Here is a 27,772-nt window from a genome sequence, read left to right as displayed (position 1 = left end):
AAAGCAAGATTTGTTCTCTGCTCTCTTCTGCATTTAAAACCCATCTTTGAGGAGCAGTGCGCCGCTACTGTGTAGCGCCAGGGGACCGAATCCAGATCTTTTGTCACCCACCACACTTGGTGACTATGATGCTGAGTGAAAAGTAACACTACATGTTTTTAGTTGTGGGGGAAACCAGAGCACCTGGAGGAATCCCACACAGACATGGATTGAACATGTAAACACCAGACAGAAAGTCCCCAACGTCAAATGATAAGAGTGGTCTAAGCCAGGAATCTTGCTGTGAGGCAGCCACCATTCCACAAAGACAGCTAACAGTTTTAACTGAATAGACCTTATTATTGGTACGTAATTGTTTACCCCATAACTTATGATGCCTGTACAATAGCATAAACGATTGGATGCTCGGTGAGATACAGACTGTAACCCACCGAGCCACGACTACAATGTACTACAAAGAGGAACACTGGTACTGCATGTGGAAGTCTGGAGTGGCAGAGTAGTAGTATTTTAGAACAGTCCACATCATGTATGAGGGCAGCAGAACAGTGGTGAGATGTGCTTTAGGTGTGACAGAGGAATTTAAGGTGGCGGTGGGACTGCATCAGGGATCAGCCCTGAGCCCCTTCCTGTTTGCAGTGGTGATGGATCGGCTGACAGATGATGTTACACTGGAATCCCGTGGACTATGATTTTCGCAGATGACATTGTGATCTGCAGTGAAAGTAGGGAGCAGGTGGAGTAACAGTTAGAAAGGCGGAGGCATGCACTAGAAAGGAGAGGAATGAAGATTAGCCCAAGTAAAACAAAATATTCTATTTGGATGAATGAGAGAGAGAGGTGAGGCTCCAGGGAGAAGAGATAGCAAGGGTGGAGAACTTTAAACTCTTGGGGTCAACAGTCCAGAGCAATAGTGAGTGTGTTAAGGAACTGAAGAAATGGATCCAAGTAGGTTGGTATGGGTGGAGGAAGGTGTCAGGTGTGTTAACAGAAGAGTTTCTACTAGGATGAAGGGCAAAGTTTAGAAGACAGTGGTGAGGCCAGCCATGATGTAGGAATTAGTTAGAAACAGTGGCACAACAGAAAGCAGAGCTGGAGGTGGCGGAAAAGAAGATGCTGAGGTCTCTGAGTGACCCGGTTGGATAGGATTAGAAATGTGCTCATCAGATGGACAGGCAACGTTAGATGTTTTAGAAACAAAGTTCGAGAGACAAGACTTTGATGGTTTGGACATGTCCAGAGGAGAAAGTGTGAGTATATTGGTAGAAGGGTGATGAGGATGAGATTCCAGGCAAGACCTCGAGGAAGACCAAAGAGCAGGTTGATGGATGTCGTGAGGGAAGACATGAGGGCAGTTGGTGTTAGAGGAGAGGATGCAGGATATAGGGTTACATGGAATAGGATGACACCGAAAAGAAGATTAGTAGTAGAAGAATTGCAAAATTTATTGAACATGCTGATAAAAAAATAAGAAAAAACTAATCAATACTATAAAATTGTAATCATAAGAATCCATAATCAGTAAAAAAACAAAAATAAATCCCTAACAAAATAATGAACTCCATATGGATCATGTTCAAAAACGTGATTTTACGTTTTCAGACATCGTTCACAGTAACAAAAGTTGCTTTAGTTTAACATTAGTTTCTGTCATTTATGTTAAATTCTAGTTATCATATAAGAAGAAAGAAAAAAGCCACAATCAGCGTTTATCTGACAGGACACACAAAATAAATAATCCATAGGTCAATAAATAAGGAAAAAGAACAATACAGTAGGAGGTTTTTCTCATAACCATTAAACACATGCAAGTACATTATGACAGTAATATATCCAAAAATAGCGGCCAGTATATTTCCCTGCATTTTGTAACAATATTTACTGTTACATTTTTTAAATAGTTTTTTTTTTTTTTTAATTGCATACAAAAATAATCGGTAGTGTTTGCCCCAATTAGAAGACCACATAAGGCAGCCCCTTGCTAGATATGGGTAGTCTTGACAATTAGTTGTTGCCTGTGCTCGATTGTCTCTTTTTAGCTGTCCTCCTCTGAGTGCAGTGTATTCAAGGCTTTGCTCTGCATCGCTCACCCTCTTCAAACTCAATATCTGAAATAGTTAAGAGGTCACAACTTTCTGACCCACCTCCTTTCTACATCACTAAAATGCTGACTCCAGATACGTCATGATTCAGACCTTACGTGGAGCGTGGAAGAACAACTGAGGGGGTTCCCGTCAGGGCATGATAGAAACTTTTATGTGATGAACATTAGCACTTTTTTCTATAGTCCTCTTTGCCTTATGGTTTATTTCCTGCTTTTTGGCTTAGGAGCCAGAGACTGATGACAACGTGCCAGGGCCAGGGGAGGTTAGCAGCTGGGACAGCACCACTGAACGGATGACTACCACTGTTGGGAAGCTTTGTAAGACGGAGTCCCAAAACCACATGTCTCCAAGGTACACTGCCGAGCACAGCATCTGGATTTGTGCACACAACATCCTTCTCAATTCACATGATCGCTATTGTATGCATGACGTACAGCTGGATTGCCTTCATTCTTATTTATAGCTTCCTGTTAGGCACCTTGTTCTTCTTCGTCCTTTCAGTAAAATGGAGAACAGGCTGCAGAGGCGTCCACGCAGTACCTCCATGAAAGACAGACAGAATTCCAAGGCCCAAAGTGACCGGACCAGCAGCATAGAGAGTGAGTGCTCGCCAGAATCACGACTCATAGCACAGGTAAACAACTTCACAAGTCAAAATCTGCTTACTGTTTTTTGTTTTTGTTTTTGTTTGAAGTGTAAACAGCCTGGTTTGTGTCACTTTCTAAGTCCGTGATACTGATTTATCCAAAAGGTGCCCAGGAAGTCTGTGTATGACCAGTTGAACCAGATCCTTATCTCTGATGAACGCTTGCCAGAGAGCATCATTCTCATCAACATCATGGAGTGGCAAGGACAGGTTAGTGGCTTCGCTTAGATACTCAAAATCTCGAAATATTTATTTTCCCCATTTTATTTCAAGCCCACCAACCATTTTATTTCAAGCCCACCAACCTTGTATCATCATGTCCTTTCTGTCTGTGTTTCAATGTAGTATGTCGCAGAGTTGCTCCACGAACAGGCCCAGCCCATTGTGTCCACCTGCTCAGCCGCAGATGTCCAGGCTGCCTTCAACACCATCGTTACTCGAATCCAGAGATTGTGAGTCACTTTATGATTGCTCATAAATTGTGGCTGGAGGTAGAAGGTCATCAAAATGAACATCTTACAGTGACCAATACTGTATTCGCTATGTTCATCACGGTATGCTACCACCAACGATACTGTAGCTGTCTTCTTCCTGGAACTTATGGCAGTGGTACAGCAACTCCAACCTAGCTTTATACTTCCAAGGTTACCAAGTACTTTGATTGTCAATTCTTCAATATGCGTAACGCATACAGAGGATTGAAATGACGGTACTCAAGGCCCACGGTGCGACAAAAGACAGTACAAATAACAACATCAATATAAATAAACTATAGTCTATACAATGGCGGCACGGTGTTCAACTGGTTAGAGCGTCTGCCTCACAGTTCTGAGGACCGGGGTTCAATCCCTGGCCCCGCCTGTGTGGAGTTTGCATGTTCTCCCCGTGCCTGCGTGGGTTTTCTCTGGGCACTCCGGTTTCCTCCCTCATCCCAAAAACATGCGTGGTAGGTTAATTGAAGACTCTAAAATTGCCCGTAGGTGTGAATGTGAGTGTGAATGGTTGTTTGTTTATGTGTGCCCTGCGATTGGCTGGCAACCAGTTCAGTGTGTACCCCGCCTCCTGCCCGAAGATAGCTGGGATAGGCTCCAGCACTCCCGCGACCCTTGTGAGGATAAGCGGCTCAGAAAATGGATGGATGGAGGGATAGTCTATACAGTATAAAAAATTTTAATTGAATGTGCATATATCAAAGGTCAGGTGACGTGTGTAATATAGTCAAGGTCAGAGAACCAAGGCAAATAAGACATTTGTAAATTATATGACAAAACCCCAATGTTGCTAAAGTGGCTGGTGCAACACTGAGTCTGGTGTGAGTGTGTGTGTGTGTGCGTGTGCATCTACTTTTTTGCCTGGCGTCAAGAGTTCAGAGCCCTGGTGGGCAGAGGACAGAAGAGGTAGAGCGGGCAGAGAGTTCAGATTCCTGACAGCCTGATGAATAAAACTGTCTTTGAGTCGGCTAGTCCTGGCCCGCAGACTCCCCAGTCTCCTGCCTGATGGCAGCAGACGGAAGAAGCTGTGTGACGGATGGGTGGCATCCCACACTATGCGGAGGACTTTGCGGGTGAGGCGAGTGCTGTAAATGTCGTGCAAGGAGGGAAGAGAGGTTCCGATGATCTTCTCAGCTGCCCTCACTATGCGATGAAGAGTCTTGCGGCAAGATGCGGTGCAGGCTCCGTAACATACAGTGATGCAGTTGGCCAAGATGCTCTCTATGGTCCCTCTGCAGAACGAGCACATGATGGGGGTCGGGGCTCTGGCTCTTCTCAGCTTGCGCAGGAAGTAGAGATGCTGGTGAGCTTTCTTGGCCAGTGATGAGGTTTTGCTGGTCCAGGAGAGGTCCTCGGTGATGTGCACTCCCAGGAACTTGGTGCTGCGCATCCTCTCCACCGCAGCACCGTTGATGTTCAGGGGAGCAAGCTGGGAGTGCGTGCTCCTGAAGTCCACAACAATCTCCTGGTTTTTTTCCACATTCAGGGAGAGATTGTTGTCCATGCACGACCCGGCCAGGCGGCTAACCTCACTGTTGTAGTCTGTCTCGTCCCCGTTGCTGATGAGACCCACCACAGTTGTGTCGTCTGCAACCTTTATGAAGATGTTGGAGCTGTATGTCGGTGTGCAGTCATAGGTCAGCATGGTGAAGAGGAGGGGGCTCAACACACAACCTTGAGGGGCCCCTGTGTTCAGAGAGATGGTGCTGGATGTGTTGCTGCTGACCCGTACTGCCTGCGGTCTTCCTGTCAGAAAGTCCAGCAGCCAGTTGCACATCGAAGTGTTGAGCCCCAGCTGGTCCAGTATGTAGATCAGTTGTTTCGGGATGATGGTATTGAATGCTGAGCTGAAGTCCATGAACAGCCTTCTGACATATGCGTCCTTAGAGTCCATGTATGTGAGGACAGAATGGAGGGCGGTGGAGACGGCGTCATCGGTTGACCAGTTGGACCGATATGCAAACTAGAAGGGGTCCGGGGAGGTGGGGAGGGAGGACTTGACGTGGTGCATGACTAGCCGCTCGAAGCACTTCATCGGGATGCGAGTGAGCGCTACCAGACGGTAGTCATTGAGGCAGGAGGGAGACGACTTCTTCGGGACCGGGATGATGGTGGTGGCTTTGAAGCACGTGGGGACAACACCCTGACTCAAGGAGGTGTTGAAGATGTCCGTGAAGACATCTGCAAGTTCAGCTGCACAGTCCCTCAGAACACGACCAGGTATGTTGTCTGGGCCCAGGGCTTTTCGTGTGTTGATCCTATCGATAGATCTTTTCAAGCTGTCCCGGGTCAGTGTCAGTACTTGGTCACCAGGAGGGGGTGGAGTCTTGTGTGCAGGGGTGCTGCTGTGTGCCTCAAAGCGAGCAAAGAATTCATTCAGCTCAATTAGCAAGGAGTGGAGCTGTCGCAGTTCTGTGGTGAGGGTTTATAGTCCGTAATGGTCTGACTACCTCGCCACAGACTCTTTGTGTCAATGCTGTCACTGAAGCGGTGGGTGATCTTCCTGGAGTACTCCCTCTTGCCCTCCCTGATGCCACGGGACAGATTGGCTCTGGCTGTCCTCAGGCCCTCCTCATCCCCAGACATAAAAGCTGCATTGCGGACATTCAGTAGTCTGTAGACCTCCCCCGACAGCCATGGCTTTTGATTGGCACACACAGTGATGGACTTAGTGGTGGTGACATTATCCATGCACTTGCTGATGTAGGCAGTAACAGTCTGTGTGTACTCCTGAAGACATGTGATGGAGTTGTAGGTGATAGCCTGTTTGAACATGGTCCAATCTGTGGTGGAAAAACAGTTTTTAAGTGCCTCAAGGGACCCTTCTGGCCACACTCGTACCTGTTTCCTGACTGGTTGGGAGACTTTAACCAGTGGTTAAGACATTCACTCCAGATTGGGCCATGTCATATCGAGTCATTCAAAGTTGTGGTGTTGATTCACGGCATTGTCTGTTGGAATTTCCCTTCAAATGTTATAATTAAAAGTAACCATAGTGTTAAAACCAGTTTATACCAATAGATATCACACTGTTCCTCTTTTTTGTTCCATTCAAGCCTCACATTGCACTCAACACAGAATTCAGATCACCTAAATTGGGTTTGCAGCATTCTGTCAGAAAAAAAAAAATATCCATGGACGTTAAAAGGAAGGCTTGCACTGTGCATTCCTTCATCACGTGCCCTGATCATTTCTAAAATATTGAGGCCACACTACCTACATTAATTCCAATAGTTTTTCCCCATTGTTTAATGAAAGAAACTTTTCCAAAGGTGTTTCCTTATCACAAGGAGGGAAAGATTTTTATTTTTTAGCGTATTTTACCCCCAATTACTAGTTAATTGCATTGCCTTATACTGTTTTCCAAACTTTGTCCAACATTCACATCCTCATTATTTTAAAGGGAAATTAATTTCAAAGTTGGAGATACATAGTAATCTGTGAAATAAGTGTCAATCTTAATTCAATTGTCTTCTCTTTTCACTTAACCCATAGTTGTAACTGCAATGCACAGACTCCGCCCACAATGAAGGTGGCGGTCGCAGGTGACCAGAGTTACCTGAGCACCATCCTGAGGTTCTTTGTGGAGCAGCTGGCAAACAAGACTCCTGACTGGCTCAGTTACATACGCTTCCTGGTCATCCCTATTGGTAAATAAATCAAACTTCAAGTTTAGTGATCTACATGTTTCAGAAGTATTCTGACAAATATCTTGTGCAATTGCCGCACAGGCTCTCATCCTCTGGCCAAGTACGTGGCCTCGTTTGACGGCAAGTTCAACAGCATCTTTATGGACACAGCATGGAGGGAGTTGTTCTGCAGGACGGAACGGCCCACCTCAGGTAGGACACAACTCTTGCTCACACTCGGGGTTTGCGGCGACACACACCTCCCGTATCTGACCTCAAAGCATGGCGACAGGTCAAATGTTTGGTCGACTTGAAAAGGAAATAAGTGGGGCCACAGCACGGGTCAGGGGCTTATGAATGGAGACATGATGTTTTCCATTTGCGAAAGATGGCTGCAACGTGCTTTAGTGGAGGGAATGTTTCTGCTTCACGGCACCACTGCTCCACCCTGCTCCCTCTCCGGAGCTCCCTAAGAAGAGTAACAGGCTCAACATTTAACCCAAAGGTTGAATTAGGAGGCTTGTAAAATTGAAAGCAAATGCCTTGCTTTGGTACCTCATCATGAGATCATGTTTGTGGGATTCCCCCCCCCCTCACACACACACACTTTTTAGTCTTTGTTTTATTACTGTTAGCCACTTGCAGCCAGAATTTTGAATAGCAGTCAAATAGATGAAAGGATGATATAAAGTAGTGTGCTTACTTAGCTGTAATTGTTTTACACAGCTCCAATGTGAAATGATTTGTACACTTTCCATTGTTTACCACTGGTTCTATTTGCTCCACATGCAGATAACATTGATGTAGCAGGGCGGGTTGTTCAGTACCTGGCCGGTGCTAATGTGTCCCACCAGTTTCCCATCTCTGAAGCTATGCTCACCTACAAACAGAAGAGGTAAAGTCACATTATTGAATATGAAAAGCATCTTTACGTGTGGCGTGTTTGTGGGTATGCATGTATCTTATGCATGTGTGTCTGAATGATTTCCAAACTTAATGTCAATTGTCTTTAATCTCAGTCAAATTGAGTGGACCACCTGTGGAACTGGTCTAAGGAATTAACAATCACTTAGCTTTTCTACGTACACTATCTCACGTGAGATGTACAGAACATCTGTACACTTCTGTTTTAGTAACACTATCAGAGGAATTAGTCAATACTTGGTTATCTCTCTTGCGCAGCTCAAAAGGGTTAACTATAGCTTAGTACAATACAATGCAGTTCTACACTGCTAAAAACCACTATCACAAAAAAAAAACATACAGTAGATTTATATAAAAAGTCGGCAAACCCCTGATGAAATGCCACGCTTTTTTTAAATGTAAAAATAATCAAACCAAGATCAATAATTTTTTAACAATTTCATCTAAACACAAGTTTTTAGAGTTATGGCCAAAAAGTTCAACTTTGGTTTCATCAGACCAACAAGAGAGTCCAACTTGAGAGGACTTGTACCAGAAGATCCCAATGATCCCACACGATTCTGAAGACTGTTTTTACTAAATTTAGCCCCGCTTGGATTACTTGCTTTCGTTTTTCTTCATTTCTTCTTTTCACCCAATATGAAGCATATGTGAAATTGTTGTCAAATGTAAGACACAGACAGTACTTGGCAGAAATTCCTGCTGCTCTGTTAATGTTGCTGTTGGCCTCCATGACCTTTTTTTAAAATTATTTTTTTCATCAATGTTGGAGGGACTTCATGTTATTGGCAATGTCACTGTCATGCAAAATTTTTCCACTTGAAGATGACTTTCTTGTGCGCCATTGTAAATCAGAAGCATAGGTGTCAAACTTAAGACCCGGGGGACAGATCTGGCCTGCCACATCATTTTATGTGGGCCACGAAAGCAAACCATATGCGTCAACTTCCATGATTCTTCCTTGTCAATTTTCAGTTAACACAATTCATCAGAACATCTACAGATGCACGTTAAAACTCTACCATGGTAACCGAAAGCCATATATCAACAACACCCAGAAACGCTTCTCTGGGCCTGAGCTCATCTGAGATGGACTGACGCAAAGTGAAAAAGTGTGCTGTGGTATGAGTCCACATTTCAAATTGTTTTTGGGAAATCATGGATGTTGTGTCCCCTGGGCCAGAGAAAAAAAAGAATATCTGGATTGTTATCAGTGCAAAGTTCAGAATCCAGGATCTGTGGTGCTATGGGGATGTGTTAGTGCCCATGGCATGGGTAACTTGCACATCTGTGAAGGCACCATTAATGGTGAAAGGTTTTGGAGCAACATATGGTGCCATCCAAGCAATGTCTTTTTCAGGGATGTCTCTGCTTATTTCAGCAAGACAATGCCAAGACACCTTCTGCATGTGTTGCAACAGCGAGGCTTCGTAGTAATAGCGTGCGAGTTCAGCAGTCCATGCATGTCTCCCATTGAAAATGGGTGGCACATTATGAACCGCAAAATAGGACAACGGAGACCCCGGACTGTTGAGCAAGTGAAGTTGTACATCAAGCAAGAATGAGAGAGAATTCCACTGACAAAGCTTCAACAATTAGTGTCCTTAGTTTCCAAACGCGTATTGAGTGTTGTTAAAAGTCAAGGTAACACAGTGGTAAACATGCCCCTGTCCCAGCTTTTTTGGGACATGTTGCAGCCATCAAATTCAAAATGCCTGAAAAGTTGTTAAAAACAAAACAAACAGTTGATCTGTTTGAACTACTGTAGGTTGAAAAGGATTTGCAAATCATTGTATTCTATTTTTATTTACGTTTTACACAACGTCCCAACTCCATTGGAATTGGCGTTTGTATATTTTTCTCTTTGTCTCCTCAGACTTGTTTTTTTTTTATTGCATTGTTCTGTCACTGACTGTGTAGTGGTTCACTTGCCTGACTGGATTCCGTTTCCATTCAGTGAGGGTGTGCATTTGAGTGACTGTGAAGAGTTATCTGCCTCTTTATGTGCCCTATGAGTGACTGACGACCAATCCAGGGTGTAGTCTGGGTTTTGCCTGATGTTCACCCCCACCCCCATTCCCCCGACCCTGAACAGGATAATCAGTAAAGACAATCTATGGAAAGTTTTAATTGGGTTGACTATTTCTCCCTATTTCCACTGTATCGTGACAATGTCAAACAAAAGCATTATTTCCTTTGTAATGGCAGACTTTTTGGTGTAAGCCTGATATTGAAAGTGCCCCTAATATTACAAACAGTGATTGTGGATTAGAATGTAATCCACAATGTGCATGCAAACACTGAATGAGTCATCAGTGACACCTTAAGGTTGCTTTGATTTGTGCTAATATTCATAAATTGTTCATCATGTTGTTTTTTCATTGGAGACATGCACATTAAATTGCAATCAACTTGTAATAAAAGGCTAGAGTTCTGATTAGGGCAAACCAGTCTTTAACACTCAACAGATAGTCTATCTGATGTATTTGCATGTGTCCTTTTCTGCTCTGTCAGTGGCTTCCTTGTTAGTCAGAAGGTACCAAATACAACACACAGTTTAACATCTTTTGCATTCCTTCTTCCTTCCTTTCCCCCTTTGATTTGCATTCAAGGAAAAGAAGTTTGTATTTTGATTTTTACATCAGGTATCTAATTTGACTTTGTTTTGGTTTTTGCCCTCCTTTTTGATTCTCCTCACCGCTGTCTGCTGTGTCTTAACACACCTTTTCTCATTTGATACTCACCATAATGTCGATCTGCACGTCCTTTCTGGGTTTTGTGTGACCTTCCGTGTCCTGCGTGTTGTTGCTGTAATGATTTGCCTAACAACCTCGAAATGATCCCATACGCTCTCAATAGTGGTTTTCTGATTCATATGTCAGTCAGCATGAGAGGCCCACTAATAAGCTTGTCATTGATTATATACTCTTTGGACAAAAGTATGGGACACACTCCTTGTAATCTTGTAAAAGGGTCTTCCTAGACAAATGGAAGTTGTTATACTGTATTTGCGGAGGTGTAACCAATTCCCTATTTTCTTCCATTTTCACTTTCTGGTTAGGTATAGCGACCATGTGTCCAAGTACTTTTATCCATAAAGTGTATTTTATTCCCATGGAAAAGAAGGAACATATTGCTCCAAAGTAAGGAGTGTGAGGTGGTAAGCTTCATTGGAACTGATGTCTTGCACATGTATTCACACTGGAGGTGGAGAGCCCCAGGTGACTTTTGCACAAATTTCCAACAATCTTCCCCACAGCAGATCTCTGACTACAGCGATTTTTTTTTATTTTTTTATTTATTTTTTTTTTTTTTATGCGGTAGATTTTAGGCTTCTTATTATGAGCGCTACAATCATTCAAGTCTGATATTTTTGCATGCATTGTAGAAGAGTTCACCGTAGAACTGAATGTAACAGTCACTTCTAGCAGTCTTCACAAGAACAATGCCCCGAATAAATGTTGGTTGTAAGGAGCGGTCCTCTCATTCATCTCATACTCCTCCCACCCCAAGATTATCTCATTCCACCCCAAAGCCAGTTTGTCCCATTTCTGCTACGATGGGGCATGGTGCCATCATCTCTCCAGGACCATTGAGTGTTGCACCTTGGGGTTTTGCAGTGTTCCAAGCACCGCCGCTCTCCTGCTACACTAACAGCCTATTCATTGTCTCCCCTCATAGCCCTGACGAGGACTCCTGTCAGAAATTTGTGCCATTTATTGGGGTAGGATTTTTTTTTTTTCAATCAAAATGCAATTAATTTTTTTATAACATCCAGCATAGAATTTAACACTGAAATATTGTTTTATACTTGCAGGTTGTGAAAGTTGGGATTGTGGAGCAAAGCCTGTCAACGTCAGGTAAGTTAGATCCAGACTCCTAAGCAAAATATGGGTTAGCGTCAAATGTCATTTACTCATAATATGTAAATAGAATAAGACAAAGAAAATGAGAATAACATTTTACCTGCATCATTTTAAAAGTGCTACTTTAAGTATACAGGGGGTCCTTGATTTACAACTCCCGACCTGTGGCATTTTCAGGTCACAAGAGGCGCACGGCGTTAGAATTGTCTTGTGGCACAAGAAGGAACGCTCTGTAACTGTAGTACTTAGTATTTTTCATTTGATTGTTTTATATTTACAGCCTAGAAGCGCTAAAAATATCTGACTGAACTGTGTAACATTCACTTTTGCTGCATAATCCAAGGATTCAAGGACTTTGTCATACCTACAGACATGAAACAATTTTATGCCAAGGTCCCAGATAAGCCCAAAGAGTTTATCTCGTTATGTTAACAAACGTAAAAATGAAATCCAACATCGTTATCGGTCTCTGCTGCAAAATTTCAGTACATCTTTCTTGGCCTACAACCCACCCATGAAAAGCAGTTTAGTCGTTTTTGTGTGATCCTGCCAACAAAAATTATGAAAAAGTCCATTACATTGTGGCCTTGGTTTACGACGGTCCCCACACGTGGTGTTCCAAGGCTACAAACGGTGTGCAATGAACTAGTTTGCCCAGCGGCGTAAGTTTACGTCATCGCGTCGTACAAGAAGGCACGCTCAGTTACTGCCATACTTTGTTTTTCATTTGATTGTTTTATATTTATGACCAAGTGAATTTTCTGCAAATATTTACAGTAATTATGACTTTACTACTGTGTTAGCGGAGGTTAGTTATGGTCACCGGCGTGTTTCAATTTATTACAAATTTGGCTTACTAACACCATCGTAAACTGAGGATCCTGTGTACGGAATACAGGAGGATATTCACATTCCACAAATTCCTGATCAAGCACATAAGTTTTTTTTTTTTTTTTTTTTTTTAGATGTTGCTTAATTGTCTATTGTGTTCACAGTGGATTCTGATGATGCAATGGGGGGCAACACAAGCATCCTGGCCTCCCCCACACCCCCTTCGGCTGGTCCATATGGGAAGGAGATTGGGGGTACACCGCCACAGTCACCCTCTGTGTCCACCGCCATTTCCGGAGCTGGGTAAGACACACTCACGAAATCATTTCAAACAAATATTCTGTACAAAGGAGCTACATACTTTCCATGTTGTCGTCGTTTGAAAAGCTGGGGTTTGTAACTGAAAGTGTTTGCCTTTGCAGTTCTCCGTGTTCTGGCAGCGAAGTGATGGGCTTGCAGGTGGACTACTGGACGTGGCAAGGCCCCGAGAAGAAAAAAGAGGGCGAGAAGCGGGACGTGGGATTGAAGAACACGCTGAAGAGTAACTTCCGCTCACTCCAAGTCAGCCGCCTGCCCTGCGCGGGAGATATCACACCTCCACCCAGTATGGCCATGACTGTCGTCACAAAGGAGAAGAACAAGAAAGGTACATTAAGAGGCTTTGGGGGTTAAACAGTAAACACAGTGCATGATGAAACTGAACTTGTTGATGAGTTCACAGATGGGAGAATTACATGAATTAATAGTTCCACCGGAAAAGAAAAAAAAAGTGAAATTATGAGGGGCGGAAACGCAATATTACGAGAATAAAGTGGAGCAAATGTCAAAAATCCATCCATCCATCCATGCATCCATTTTCTTCCACTTATCCGAGGTCAGGTCACAGGGGCAGCAGCTTAAGCAAGGAAGCCCAGACTTCCTTCTCCCCAGCCACTTCGTCCAGCTCTTCCGGGGGGATCCTGATGCGTTCCCAGGCCAGCCGGGACACGTAGTCTCTCCAGCGTGTCCTGGGTCGTCCCCGGGGCCTCCTCCTGGTGGGACGTGCCCGGAACACCTCACCAGGGAGACGTCTGGGGGACGGTCACGGCTTGATCAAGCCATCCAAACCACATCATCTGCAAAAAGCAGAGACAAACTCCCGTGCACACTCGAGGACACTTCTGAGGGTGTAGAGCTGGTCCACTGTTCCACGGCCAGGACAAAAACCACACTGTTCCTCCTGAATCTGAGAATGGACTTCCAGATGGACGCTCTTCTCCAGAGGCTGAGGAGTGTGATCCCCTATAGTAGGAACACACTCTTCAGTCCCCCTTCTTAAAAAGGGAGACCACCCCAGTCTGCCAATCCAGAGGCACTGTCCCCGATGTTGCAGAGGTGTATCAGCCAGGATAGCCCCACAACATCCAGAGCCTTTAGGAACTCCGGGCGGATCTCATCGATCCCCGGGGCACTGCCACCGATGATCTTTTTAACCACCTCGGTGACCTCAAATCTGGAGATAGGAGAGCCCGCCTCAGTGCCCCCTGAATCTGCTTCCTCTTGGGAAGGCGTGTTGTTAGAATTGAGGAAGTCTTCAAAGTATTAGGCGACTCACAACGTCCCGAGTTGAGGTCAGCACCGCGTCCTACAGGTCAAAAAGGCCCGATAGGACTCCTTCAGCCTGACGGCATCCCTTACCGCTGGTGTCCACCAACGGGTTCGGGATTGCCGCCACAATAGGCAACCTTACGCCCACACCTCTGGTGGGCCACCTCGACAATGGAGACGCGGAACACAGTTCACTCAGACTCAATGTTGCCCCCCTCCCGTGGGACTTGGGCGAAGTTCTGCCGGAAGTGGGAGTTGAAACTCCTTCTGACAGCGGACTCTGCCAGATGTACCCAGCAGACCCTTGCAATACGTTAGGGTCTGCCAGGTCAGACAAGCATCTTCCCCCACCATCGGAGCCAACACACAACATGCCAGAGAGGTGACGATCCACGTCCCGAGAGAATCAGAATTAGAATCCTCTTTATTTGCCAAGTATGTCAAAAACACAGAAGGAATTTATTTCTGTTAGTTGGAGCCGCTGTAGTATGAGAACAGACAGCCATTTTGACAAAAACTACTTTTGAGACATAAAAACAGAAAAAGGAAGGAGCTGGAAGAGGTGCTGATGTGGTGGATGTGGAGGGTCCAAGAGGATTTTGCATGCTTTTGTCTTAGTTCTGGCAGCGCACATGTCCTCAAGGGTTTTTCCGGCAGTCCTGATTGTCCGTTCCAGTCAGAATTCGTCCTTTTTTGTGGCGCACCAAACCAGACTGTGATGGATGAGCACAGGACTGATTCGATGACTGCTGTGTAAAACTGCCTCAACATCCCCTGTGGCAGGCCGTGCTTCCTCAGAAGCTGCTGGAAGTACATCCTCTGCTGTTTGAGGATGGGGTTGTTGTTGGTCTCCCACTTCAGGTCCTGAAAGACTATAATTCCCAGGAACTTGAAGGTTTCGACGGTTGACACAGGGCAGTTGGACAGCGTGAGGAGTAGCTGTGACGAAGGATGCTTCCTGAAGTCCACGATCATCTGTACAGTCTTGAGCATGTTCAGCTCCAGGTTGTGTCAGGTGCACCCAAGCTCCAGCCGCTCCACTTCCTGTCGATATGCAGATTCATCTCCCTCTTTGATTAGGCCGATGACTGTAGTGTCGTCTGCAAACTTCAGAAGTTTGATAGCTGGGTACGTTGAGGTGCAGTCGTGCATCTAAAGAGAGAGAGGCAGCGGAGAGTAGACACTTCCTCGGGCCGCCCCAGTGCTGATAGTGCGTGTGGATGAGGTGGTGTCCCCCAGCCTCACCTGCTGTGTCTGCCCAAGTGCCTGTGGATAAAAATTTATGTAAAGACAATAGTCTGAGACCAGCAGCCACTCTATCTGTAGAGACCTGCCATATACTCATCAGGTATAATTTATAACTATAAATATAAATTAAAAACACGATTCAAATAATAAGGCAAGCAAATCCACCAAAACAGATTATTCTGTGTGCGTAGTTCTTTCTCATGTGTAGTATCTAAAGCGATAAGATCCTCAACAGTCCATTTTAACGTAGGTGTACTTAAAATTATAGCAATATTTTTTAGTGGTGTAACGATTCATTCATCGTATCGATTTATATTCCTACGATCCAACTGGATCGATCTGTGCATGGAAAATTTGTCTTCCAGGCGTAAATATATTTCAATTGTTTTAAAAGGCAATCAATTGTAATGATAGTGGGAAATAACGTACTGGATTTAAGCATTGCAGGCTTTATATGGAGTGTGTATGTTGTATTTCCAAGGAAAACACCTCGTACTTCGCTTGATTTCTTTTCAGTTAGGACACTGTTGTTAGCACGGTTGGCCACTTTCTTCTTTACTGTCTCTTCTTCGTTTCCCTTTTCTACGTCCTAAATCTAGTCACTCTTCTCCGTAGTGCCCCTAGTGGTTGGATGAGTCACCACAGTATGTGTGTGTGTTGTTTTTCTGTCTGGTGGATGGCAGAAGAGGAGGAGGCTTGCGAGAATGTTTCTCATGTTTGTGCTACTAAGAGCAGGTTTGTTCATTTATTTAGCTCTCTATGTATTATTAATACTATTCTGATAAGATTTTCCTCATGAAAACTTCACAGTGCTTTGTTTTAGCCATTAGTATTTAACTGTTTAGAACAGAAATTTTTTCCAAGGACCCCCTCATAATTCGAACACCAATTAAACATCTCTTTTAGGGGGAAAAAAACTGGCCCAACAAGTAAATTCATAGCTGAAATATTATAAATAACAACAAGTTGCTGTTTTCCCCATTGTTTTATTACAAAGCAATCCAGTCAACCTTTATCAAGCAGACTCTTAGTCCATTAGAAAACACACAGAGTACGGTACACAATAAGACACATAAAAGGAGGTGCATCAGGAAAATCTTCATATTTAATGACCATTATTACCTTTTACCCGATTCCCTTACACAAAAACAACAACCATCCAAGAAATTTCACCTGCACTGTCCAGTATTCAGGTATTTATTTCACAGTCACACTGGATGAATTTTTGGCTAAAAAGTTACTTAATCGATTTCCAGCCACTGAATCGTTTCGGATTGTATCGTTCTAAATAAATCAATGTCATCCTTGAATCGAATCAGTAACCAAGAATCGTGATAAGAATCGAATCATTGCTAAAGTGAATCGTTTCACTCTTAATATTTTTTCTTTTTCTAGTAATAATTGAACTGTTCTCATTTCAGTTGTATTCTTGTAAAATTTCCACTTTATTGTTGTAAAATTGTCGCTTTTCTTGTAATATTTCAACTTGATTTTTTTTATTGTAGTGTATTCTACTGTATTATTTCAACCCTATCCTATATGTATGCATGTTTCAACGATTCTGCCTTCATGTAATAGTTTGACTTTTTTCTCATTTGTATGGTATTACAACTTTATCCTTGTAAAATTAGCTACTTTTTTCCACTGAATATTACAACTTCGCTGTACTGGAGGAGTCACTGATGATCAAGTTCAATTTCCACTGAAAGTGTGAATGGTTTTCTGTCTTTGTGCCCTGTGATCGACCGACAACCAATCCAAGGTGTAGTCAGTCTTACACCTGAATTCAGCTGGGATTGCAGCTGGGATTGCAATTTTTTTTTTTTTTAGCTTATTGTTATAAGTCTATGACTATTCTCGTTATATATACTATAAAGTCTTTCATAGAGCCTTCCATAATTCCACCTCAATGCAAGGAAAAAAAACTACCTGTTGCTTTCTTAATTATTGCTTATGGGAAACGAAGTCAATCACTTATGTATATTTGATGTGCCCTGCTTCTCCCTGCAGTTATTTTTCTCAGCAAGAAGCCGAAGGAGAAAGAGCTGGACTCAAAGAGCCAAGTTATAGACGGAATCAGCAGGTTGATCTGCACAGCAAAGCACCAGCACACGATGCTGAGAGGTAACATTGCCCCCTGGTGTGGATTTCAGTTCTAACATTGCTCACTTGACGACAGGACGGACATTCAGTGCATACGAATACAGTACTGTATAAAAGATTTTTATTTTAATTAATAATAAAATAATGTATTTTCATTTTTAAATGTTATGATCAATAATTAATGTAAATAATTAACCAATTATTGAATGCAATGAAGAAATATGTGTTTTACTATGGAATATTTTAATAAATTACCAATTAAATTAAATGAATGCAAAAAATATTACAGGACTTTTGACAATGTAATGAGAATGACAAAAAAAAACGTCTTTATTGAAAATGTAACAGGTACGATAAAATTAAAGGTGCATTCTCCAAATGGGCCATTTGGAAAATATAAAAGTGTATTATCACACAATAATAATAAAAAGTTACACATTAAATAACAAAAGAGGATCCTGGCTGTAAATAAAGGGTCTTGGAGTGCAGTAAGGGGATCTATGAAAAGAATTAGAGGAATGTGAAATTCTGTATAGATGTACTGTAGCTTATGGCTAGCTTATCGATAGTATTCAGTGCAATTACAGCACTCATAACAACTTTCTTAATCTGTTGGTTCTGGCTTTTAATGTCCTAAACCGTCGGCCAGAGAGTGACAGTACAGTACAGGTAACTATTCGGTGGTCTGGATTTAAAAAAACTGAGCGGGCTGTATATGTCCCGCAGGCTATGCTTTGCCCCGCCCCTGGTGTTTTTCATACAAATATTTACTGTAATTATGACTGTGACTACTACTACTGCGGTAGCGTATGTCTGTGGTAGACTGACACGTTCCAACTATAAGTGTTAATATCACCATATAACGCGCCTTTAAGACTGGCCCATTTCATCCAAAATAGCTTAGATTTTCCACTGAACTTCATATTCATTGTATTGAGTAATTAGAAATGCATATTGGTCAAGCTTCCACCTTTCTTTTTCGAAATTAACTGAAAGCAGACAATGTACATGCAAACATGAAAATGTGAGCATGCTGAAATGGTGGACATTTTGGGCCAATGTTAGCATTTAATAAGCACATGGTTGACCTTCACTTGGCAACATGGTACAGTAAGCAACAGTCTACTGTTTAACAAATATATTTTACATTTCTGAGGTTTTTATTTCAATTGACCTTTCACTGTGACAGGGTGAGGATCATGTTTAGCTTGACAACATCCAACTATACACGTGATATGATGAAACCTAAGTAAACGTCAAGTGTAAATATTTGAATTGCAACTCGCCACTTTTTCAGCCTCTGTTGAAAGACAAAATGCTGCTCGTAATGTAACTGGGCAATTGCCACATAATGACAAGAGTGGACAGCAAATTCAGCGACACATGCAAAATGTTTAGTTACATTATTAAAAAAGAATATACATGATCAAAATGACTCGTTTTATCAAATAACTGGTGGGCAACGAAAGCATGCATTTAAAAAATATATTTTATCATTTAATCAAAAAGGTATACAATGAAAGAAACACTTTATTACTATGGGTGCAAATGTTTGGCCACTTATAGGAAGATAGTTATTATTATTATTCAGCTACAGTTTCATGATTATTGAGCAATTCTGATGAGGATACCAAATACATTCTGTTGTGACATTGACCCACAAATTCGGGTTACGCTGCTGCTGTAGGAATGGAACTCTGCTGTAAACCAAGGACCACCCGTTCATTATATATCTTTTGTATCAGTAAAATCCTTTAATTTTTAATTGATTTCCTCATTTTCCTCTTTCAACTCTTATAGTCACTATCGACGGAGTGGAGTGGAATGATGTCAAGTTTTTCCAACTTGCTGCCCAGTGGCCAACTCACGTCAAGCACTTCCCGGTGGGAATCTTCGGTTACACCAAACCCGTGTGACCTCAGCAGCCGTCCGTTTGGAACCGCCAGACTCTTCTGCGCTGCACTTGTCTCACCCAGAGACTCCACAGAATTTGAGGGAAAGCCAACGGCAGTAATAGTTTTCCTGTGGAAATTTTACTGACTTCACATCCGTGTGGTCAATACACACTTTCATGTTGTCCTTCCGGTGTTTTTGATGTTGTTAGCTGTTGATTGTTCTTTTCCTTCCTTTCTTTTTTTGTTTTTTAATTACACACTACAAAAAGAACAAGTACTATTTTGTAAGACTTGTGCTACAGCCCTAGAGGTCATTTGGCTTGTTTGACGATTTGCCACATTTTGACAATGGCAGCTATGTTTGCACTTTTTTTTTTGTTAACATGTTATTATTTCTGTGAAATCCTACATGTATTGTTACTCTGTAGAGAAGGGAGGAGTGCGATGGTGATGTGCAGTGGCGTGTGTGAGATTTTGAAGCTGTGTTAGTTGGAATATTGCTGTGAATCTTGACAGAAACCCTCTTTTCTTTTCATCCCTTTGCTTTTTTCCAACTGCTCACTGCAAAGCAAACAAGACTTCAGTGTACTTTGAAACAACAAAGGTATTCTGGAAGGTAGCTATAATTGACTAACGCACATTTTTATCACTCGAAAGTTCAAGTAATTCCCATCCTGAAGACTTGAGTCACTTAGAAACTGGGTATCATGACACAAAAACAAACAAATCCCCAATAGCTGAATGCCAAATTAGCTTTTTCTAAGCCCTGATATGTTTGTAATTTACCAAGGTGAAGCTTTTTTTTTTGGGGCCTTTTCGGATGAACAGCATTTGGGCTGATCATGATGCTTTGGCGTCTCACAGACCCCAATTAATTTCGCAGATAGTGGCGAATCCAAATGTGCAGTGATGTGCCAAAGTCAAGTTTGTGTCTGTCCCACAAGCTTTTGGCCTGCTTCAAAACAAACTCCTACATGATGCATATGTGGTATAAATCAGTATTAGCATTACTGAATTGTTTGGAGTAATCAAATTGTATTTATGAATCAAAAGGTGTGTGTACATCCTAACCAAGTTTTATACAGCATCACTGTGGCTGTAGATGCACTTAATACGTAAACATTCTGGTCAGTTGGTTGCTCACTATTTTGTTGGCTTGTTGGGGAATGTTTCTTCAAGTGTTTGTGATTGGAAACCTGCTTTGACATTACTGCCAAGCGTAATGCAATTACAATGAAAAGTCTATGGAGTCTTGCCAGATGTCCAAATCACTGCCTATGTATGTGTGTGTGAGTGTGTGTGTGTCTCTTCTACATTTGATGGTACTTCCTATTACTACGTGAAACCTTCGCTGTAGGAATCCTATGGACAAAAGGCCTTTTGTGTTGTTGCTTTTTCTAGAGTGAAAAGCTTTTAAAGTATTGTATATAAATATATACAAAATGTGTTATTCTGATTTGCAAATTGCCCTTTGACTAAATTGAAAGCACAATTAGCTTCTTTTTATTTGTTGAGAAAAAGCCAAATTCAGTATATTTCCACAACTCAAGTTCTGTTCAATACAACACTGTCATTTCTCCTACATTTTCCTTACTTTGTAATGCACTTTTTAAGTGGTTGGATACACATTGACACACAAATTGGGAAAGTTTGGTTTTGAGGTGTTCTTTTTCAAATGTAAACCACTACCTATAGACATGATAAGACTGTTTACTGGTTGTGTCAAGTGTGTGTTTGATGGCTTCAAGCTCCCTCGTGGGTCCTGAACACATTGTAGCCATCTGTTTCTTCCCCTTTTGCCACTTATTTTGTAACTGTCACCATGCAGTCTGCCTGCAGACAATACAGTCATATTTCGTATCCTGCTTTATAAGAGGGGTCACCGTCTTGTCTTGGACACCAACTGGCCCCGAGATAATATATTACTGAACTTTGGCTGTAAAGCAGGGCTGAGTTTTGTGAGGGAAATTATCAAGTGATTTCAAATATTCAATGGGCATAAGTGTCAAGTGTGTTCTGATGTATTAGACCTAAAGTCCATCTTTGCCCTAAATCTCACCGTAGCAAGGGGGTGTTTTACAAGGCAGGACCAATGAGAGGCTGCACTCTCTTGTCACCGCTCTTAAATCCAACTTTAAGTAATCCAACAGGAAAGACGACAGCATACCATCTCATTGGTCCAGTCGCTTCAGATGCCACCCAGTGTCTTTGCACAAACCCTATTTTAAAGAACGTGACAGTATTTTTAAATTTACCACTAAAAAAAATATGGGTTACTCCGCATGTTTTACTATAGTTGTAAATATGTTTTGGATTTTTATATTGTTTTTTTTTCTTTCTTTCCATGCTCTCACAAGCAGTTGTCTTAAATAAAATTTTTAATCTTCTGTACAAACAAGCATTCCTTTATTTGAAGCATGTGTCATATTCAGTTAGCAGAGATCGAGGGCAAGTTGACGTAACTCTTCATCGGAGGCAACGGTTTAATCTTGCGTCCTGCCCAGCCGCCCTTCCTCTGCCACAGCCCGCTCGACGGCCGAATGCCCAGCCAGCGATTGCGGCCCGCTTTGCCGATGATCCTTTTGTTGTGGTCCACGTTGGACACACGGCCCACTGTTACCATGCAGGTCTCCAGTACCTGTGTGTGTATGTGTCACAATGACATTGACGTTTCCGCAGATTACTTACTAGGTAGTGCGGCGGTCATGAGCTCACCTGAACCTGCTGCTTTGAAGGAAGCTGAACAATGGCTGTTCCATTTACTTTACGAAGGAGAACACCACTTGTTCCTGATAAAGACAATGAAATAGATTTATGACAAACTCACTACATTAAGCAGTCCTATTCCATTTGGAGATCTTCATGGAATTGATATTTGTTTTAACACTGTGAGGGAAATAAGGATAAATTCTATGCAAAGAAGAAAAAACCTGTAAACAATTTACCTGCAGCCCGAATATACTCTGACCCTTTCCCAGGTTGTACCTCCAGATTGTTGACCAGGGTGCCCATAGGAAGTGCTCCCAGTGGGTAGGCATCACCCTCATTTGCTGACACTGTAAAACAATCATCAATCCCTCATCAAAAACAGACCTTGTCTTGGTCTACTTCTCATACCTGCCATGCGTCCAATGACGGGCGATGTTTTAATGATGTCTCCAGCCTGCATGTTCTCTGTAGCGATGATCCATCTTTTGCGGTTACCTCCAACCACCAGGGCGATGTCAGCTGACCTGGTAAGAACACAATGGGCCGGATGAAGACAGCCAATCAACTTTTGCTTGACATGTTGAATGGGAAGATAGAGCTCACCTGCACGGATCATATCGCACGTAAACAACTTTCTCGTCAAATGGCTGCCCTTCTCCATCTTCCTCATAGCGCAGACGCTGGAAGTCAATCCAGCGATACTTTTGTTTGTGACCGCCGCCGATACCATGTACTCTGATTTTACCTTAGAAGCACCAAAACAGGAGTAGATTACCATTATTGTAAACCCTGGACAGAGTACATTGAGACAAACAACCACACGTAGGCCCAATTTAGAATCTTCATGAATGAATTAACCTAACAATGTTTTTGGAATGTCGGAATACAGTGAGGAATACAGTGAAGAAGAGGGACAGGGCCTGACTGCCAACAGCGAAAATTAGCAAATAATTGACGCTCCCTTAGAATTGACATGAAAAATCCCCCAAAAAGCAAATAAATGGGGATATCACTCCAATTAGGGCTGGGCGATACGGCATAAAAAAAGATTTTTCTGATTTTAATCCATTTTTTTCCCTAAAACAAATGACACTATTCAAAACTTGGAAGTGGTCCTTTAAACACAACACAACAAAATAGCTATGAGATGCATTTAAGGTTTAGACCTGCATAGGGAAATGTAGCGTCTGTGAACATACCACGCTATCACTAGGTGATCAGTAATGTTGCTTTGCGAATGAAAAGCAGCTACGCTACGACCACGCTACTGAGAAATGTAGCTTAACTAGTTAAGCCACATACACGTTCTTACCTGTGTGATCTCTTCCTCCTGTCTTTTTCATCCCCATTGGTCTGACTGAATACTTCTCCCTCTGCTTCCACCAAGTTCTGTTCTGCTCCAGAGATGCTGTGGTGAGGAAGCCACGGCAAGGCGCTGCCCTGGATGCACCCAGTTGCAATAACACTGGAGCACACGCCCCAACACGCAATTGGACCTGTCAACGCAGACAAACTCCATATTAGCTGCTTGCACTGTTTTCATGTGTCCCTTGTGGCATAAGATGTTGACCTGAGACGACAACAGAGCAGGCTGGGAGACGGAGAGGGACCGCAGGGCTCGAGCCAAACAAGACACCGCCATCATTCCTACAAGAGCTGCACAGCACACAAAAAGGTACACTGTTAGATGCTTGGTTGTTGTTGTTCTATTTCTCTCCCTGGGCTAATTCATTCGCTTGGGTGTATTTTAACATTTTCCTGCTTGTAGTAAACGCTATAAAACTACAGTTTCACCAATACCTATTGTCATCGTTAACCTTAGTGGTACTAGTATCACTTAATACTAGCATAGTGTGTGGCTACTTGTAGAGGTTAAGGGGTAGATGAAGATGTATTTTAAACAGGCTGACGTTGCATTAATAATATACATGTATACAATTGCGTTAATTTTTCATAATAAAATCGAATAAAAACCAAAAACTCGTAATCAATGAAAAAACAAACCTTTCTCCGTTTCATTTCATGCCAATTTTATCCCTGGCGTCCTTCGTGAGCTCGCACGCCGCGTCGCATGATGATGATGCATTTCCGGACAACTAGTCCTGTTCATTTGTTAAACTCTGTTAAAGAAAATAAGTGTATTAAACTTTATTATGATAGTTTTACCTATCATTCACTATATGTTAATAGCTAATCGTTTATAACGTGGTACTACAATGGATTGTTTCATTCTAGTGCAATGTGGCATCTGAGTGGCATGATATCTGAACTATTAAGCGTAAATGTAAACGACGTGATATTTATAAATCCTCCTGTATTTACTGACATGTATAAGGGACGGAACACAGAATAGTGTCAAACAGATACCTCCACTGACATCAATTTCATTTACTCCTGTAATGTACCAACATAGTTGTATACGCTTTCGACAATTTGTGTTATTGGGGGCAATTTCTTAACGTGACGTGTCTTACAAGACAAAATAATGCGTTTAAATTCAGAATGCTAAATGAAATGAAATGAAATTTTGGGTACCAAAAATATGTGACCACCAGGTGACAGTATCAGCTCGTATTTTCCAGCATTCACGTTTGGCGTTTTTTTTTCTTCTTCTTCTTTTTCTTTTCTTAAGATGCGTTTTAAGTTTTTGATATTCATAGACATGCTTTATTCTTTATAATGACCAAGGTTTTAGTCATATTTCACAATTATACTAAAAAATATATATTTAAAAACGTTCTATTTGGCGAGGATAGAGAGCGAAAACAAAACATTACGTCACTGAGCTTTGCTTCGCCGCAACGGCTGATGGGAGAATTTTGCAGTTTTGAAGACATTTTGGATTTAAAGGGGCTGGTTTAGCCGAAGGTTCTGGCTGTCGGTAAGGGTTCTTTATGTTGTCGAGATATAAAAATGAATTTAAGCATCAGAGTCACTTTTTTATCAATATAGCTTCCATTTCCAAAACTGCACGCTTAAACTAGCGCCTTGGGAGTTTAAATGCAGTGAGTCCGCAACAAACAGGGAGTGGTGATGCTAACAGGCTAACCGGGCTAAATACATAGTGTCTGACAACAGAGCGGAACCAAGCTTTAAAGCTTTACGCTTAACATTGGTCAAAACTTCTCCGTACATATGTACAGCGACGTAGTCTGGAACGTCATCCTTAAAATACATAATATATACATATCTATTACGTCATAGTTGAGGACAACGTGGCATGTACGGAATTGTTATATTATGCCTAATGTAGCGTTCAGTGGAATGCAGTAGCTGTAACAGAACATAAGGTAATAATGGTCAAGTAATTGAACCAAAATGTGCTCTAACTTTAGGTACAGTTTTGGAAGTCCTGGTTTACTTGGCTTGAAACTGTGGCTCATTATCATAAAACGTCCAAATCATAGATATTTTTACTTTTGAGTTGGGCAAATGTATCATCTCTTCTTGCTGTCAAGGTAAATGGCGGTGTTGTAGATGGTAACCTTTGTTTACAGGCCTAAACAGAAATGTGAGTTATTAGTAAAACTCATATATCATGGTCATCAGTGACAAAAAGGCATCATCTATAAGCTGGTTACAGTGAAGTCATGGGTGCACGTGGTCGGTGTCCGTGGCATATCGCTCATTTTTTCTCATGGTCAGCCCACCACACCCTCCTTGATGACTGCCTCTCTGCCTTGTGTCTGCGGGTCATGCACAAATGGACACTTGCCGGAAACGGGTGGATGATGGCATCCGTTGATGTAAAACTACGTAATATGATCTGGAGATGTGCTGCTGACAATGACACATTGTTTACCAATGCCTCTGCTCTATTTTGATTTCGGTTTCCATCCCAAGCCTCACTCTCGTCATCTACTGGCATTGAAACACACACACTAATGCACCACTCTCTTCCCTGATTATGTCACAGACAAATCCGCGTTGCATGTTTCCTAAAGGAATAAGGCTGGTCGATATGACTGAGGTTTGCTTTGCTTTAAGATTTTGCAGCACGAAAAGTGTGCCATTTTCAGTCAAGTTGTAGTTCATCTGTGCTTTGAGTATCATAAGGCCCAACATCTGAATAATAGTTTGCTTCTTTTGGTTATTTAATTGGTTGTCATGAGTATTACGTTGGATTCTGGACTAGAGGTGTTATGATTGCAGCATTATTTTGTGACCTTTGATCACCAGCAAACCTGAGTCATCTTGTCTGTAAAAAACACACCACTGATACACATTTTAAAATGTAACCAAGAGACTTGCCTCTTCAGCGCTTTAGTCTTACTTTCATCAACAGACTGGACTGTCCTGAGTGCTTGTAAGTGTGCGTGTGCAACACCATAGGATAGGGCTAATGTTGCCATTTCCACTCCCAAAACAACAGTAGAAACATCTGCAACTTACCGCAAGGTGTTTTCTCATGTTAGAAGTGGGCTAAAATATCTAAGTTTGGGCAGTCACAATTTAAGAGCTGCGTGACAAAGCTTTTGTTTTTTTGGAGTCTGTACAGTGCGGCAGTGACCCCCCCCCCCCCCCCCCTCCAAAATGAGTCATTTTGATTGGCTCGCGAAGGCTATGTACTCGGTCATGTGACTGCCTTGTGTCGGCTGATTGGTGAATTGGAGGCAAATGCCATTCGTGATTGGTGCCCTATGTGGAAGTTGAAGATGGAGTCTAAAAATAGACGCGCACGTTAGAATGCATAAATAAAAGTAGCGAACGGCATGTCGATCATTGTAACGGAGTAAAAGTATCGCTCCTTGTTCACATAAATACTCAAGTAAAAAGTGTGGTGCATTCAAAGTACCCTGACAAGTACAGTTATCGAAAATGTTACTTGAGTAAATATAACGGAGTAAATGGAGCGGTTACTACCCACCTCTGTTGTGTTGTTGATGATGGGAGTCAACAGAATAATCTTAACTACTCCAGACATTGTTTGTGATGGTCTTTTACCTGTTTTAATCCTAAACATAGAAGGCATGTGAGACTCATTTTGTGGGTTTATAGTGTGTCATAGTGTAGCCTTTCCCGTTGTGTCTCATCGTTGCAATCATTCCCTTGTGTCTGAGAGCAGAAGAGCACGTCTCCATGGCTCCCTCCCCCCATCCGCTCCTCTGCACTCCTCTCCTCCTCCTGTGTCGGGCGGGGCCATCTTTGGATGTGCGCCCTTAGCTGATGCAGGTTGTTGCGATGAAGCAGCAGGAAGGTCACCGTCATCCTACAGGCACCACCATTCCTTCTCTTCCCATACCAGCTCTCTCTCTTTCTCCCTCTCTTTCCCTCCCACGCTCTGTCCTTCATTTGCATTAACCCATTTTGCACGCACAGAGTCCTTTGTTGTTTCTAGAAGGATCTTTGCAGATGAGCCCCATCCGTCTATTTTGTGTGTGCCGCTCCTTTGCTGGAAGACAAATCATTATTTCATCAGGTATTTTCCATGCGAAACTCTTAAGGCTCTGATTTGCAACTGAAACAGGTTAGTGTCGTAGTTGCAAGTTGGAGCAGCAATAATAATAATAACAGCTCAACGATGGCTTCCTTTCCAAACATCTTTGCATTATTAAATTGGGGGCTTATTTTTAGATCTCTTTAGATACCTAAGAACCAATCATTGTTCTTTTCATAATTCTCTACGTGTTTATCAGTGTACAATAATGTCAACACATACCATTCATACTGTTCTCCCCTTATGGTTTGAGATTATATAACTTAATTGCAAAGAAATCTGCTGGAGCAAGGAGCTCAAA

General features: G+C 42.3%; 3 protein-coding genes across 11 annotated transcripts in view; 2 read left to right on the top strand and 1 right to left on the bottom strand.

Annotated features, from left to right (window-relative positions):
* The window catches only part of zmp:0000000755 (phosphofurin acidic cluster sorting protein 2), a 70,262-nt gene extending 48,550 nt beyond the window's left edge, over nucleotides 1-21,712 (top strand). The window contains exons 12-25 of one of the 3 annotated variants that reach the window (XM_061790905.1): nucleotides 2,329-2,456; nucleotides 2,607-2,739; nucleotides 2,857-2,961; nucleotides 3,097-3,203; nucleotides 6,738-6,892; nucleotides 6,974-7,084; nucleotides 7,664-7,766; nucleotides 10,408-10,440; nucleotides 11,477-11,519; nucleotides 11,613-11,655; nucleotides 12,657-12,795; nucleotides 12,915-13,138; nucleotides 17,338-17,451; nucleotides 19,231-21,712. In XM_061790905.1, the coding sequence (XP_061646889.1) occupies nucleotides 2,329-2,456; nucleotides 2,607-2,739; nucleotides 2,857-2,961; nucleotides 3,097-3,203; nucleotides 6,738-6,892; nucleotides 6,974-7,084; nucleotides 7,664-7,766; nucleotides 10,408-10,440; nucleotides 11,477-11,519; nucleotides 11,613-11,655; nucleotides 12,657-12,795; nucleotides 12,915-13,138; nucleotides 17,338-17,451; nucleotides 19,231-19,346 (1,554 nt within the window). In that variant the 3' untranslated portion in view covers nucleotides 19,347-21,712. Of the gene's footprint in view, nucleotides 1-2,328; nucleotides 2,457-2,579; nucleotides 2,740-2,856; nucleotides 2,962-3,096; nucleotides 3,204-6,737; nucleotides 6,893-6,973; nucleotides 7,085-7,663; nucleotides 7,767-10,407; nucleotides 10,441-11,476; nucleotides 11,520-11,612; nucleotides 11,656-12,656; nucleotides 12,796-12,914; nucleotides 13,139-17,337; nucleotides 17,452-19,230 lie in introns of all 3 variants that reach the window. The other 2 variants (XM_061790904.1, XM_061790906.1) reach the window with 2 other exon arrangements.
* Nucleotides 21,686-24,142, bottom strand: mrpl2 (mitochondrial ribosomal protein L2). The gene is made up of 8 exons (XM_061790936.1): nucleotides 24,039-24,142; nucleotides 23,605-23,690; nucleotides 23,347-23,530; nucleotides 22,638-22,779; nucleotides 22,443-22,558; nucleotides 22,271-22,381; nucleotides 22,041-22,114; nucleotides 21,686-21,963 (listed from the first exon to the last, which is right to left on the bottom strand). Exons 2-8 carry the CDS (start codon nucleotides 23,677-23,679, stop codon nucleotides 21,754-21,756), a joined length of 912 nt encoding a protein of 303 aa, XP_061646920.1. The 5' UTR covers nucleotides 23,680-23,690; nucleotides 24,039-24,142; the 3' UTR covers nucleotides 21,686-21,753.
* The window catches only part of klc1b (kinesin light chain 1b), a 33,782-nt gene continuing 29,567 nt past the window's right edge, over nucleotides 23,558-27,772 (top strand). For 6 of the 7 annotated variants that reach the window (XM_061790925.1, XM_061790922.1, XM_061790923.1 and 3 more), the window contains exon 1: nucleotides 24,797-24,915. The gene's annotated coding sequence lies outside the window, so the exon portion shown is untranslated. Of the gene's footprint in view, nucleotides 23,710-24,796; nucleotides 24,916-27,772 lie in introns of those variants that run through there. The other variant, XM_061790921.1, reaches the window with a different exon arrangement.

Source organism: Phyllopteryx taeniolatus, chromosome 11, assembly GCF_024500385.1.
Source record: "Phyllopteryx taeniolatus isolate TA_2022b chromosome 11, UOR_Ptae_1.2, whole genome shotgun sequence".
NCBI lineage: Eukaryota > Metazoa > Chordata > Actinopteri > Syngnathiformes > Syngnathidae > Phyllopteryx > Phyllopteryx taeniolatus.
Note: the sequence above shows the minus strand (reverse complement) of the source record. Positions and strands in the feature narration are given on the sequence as shown.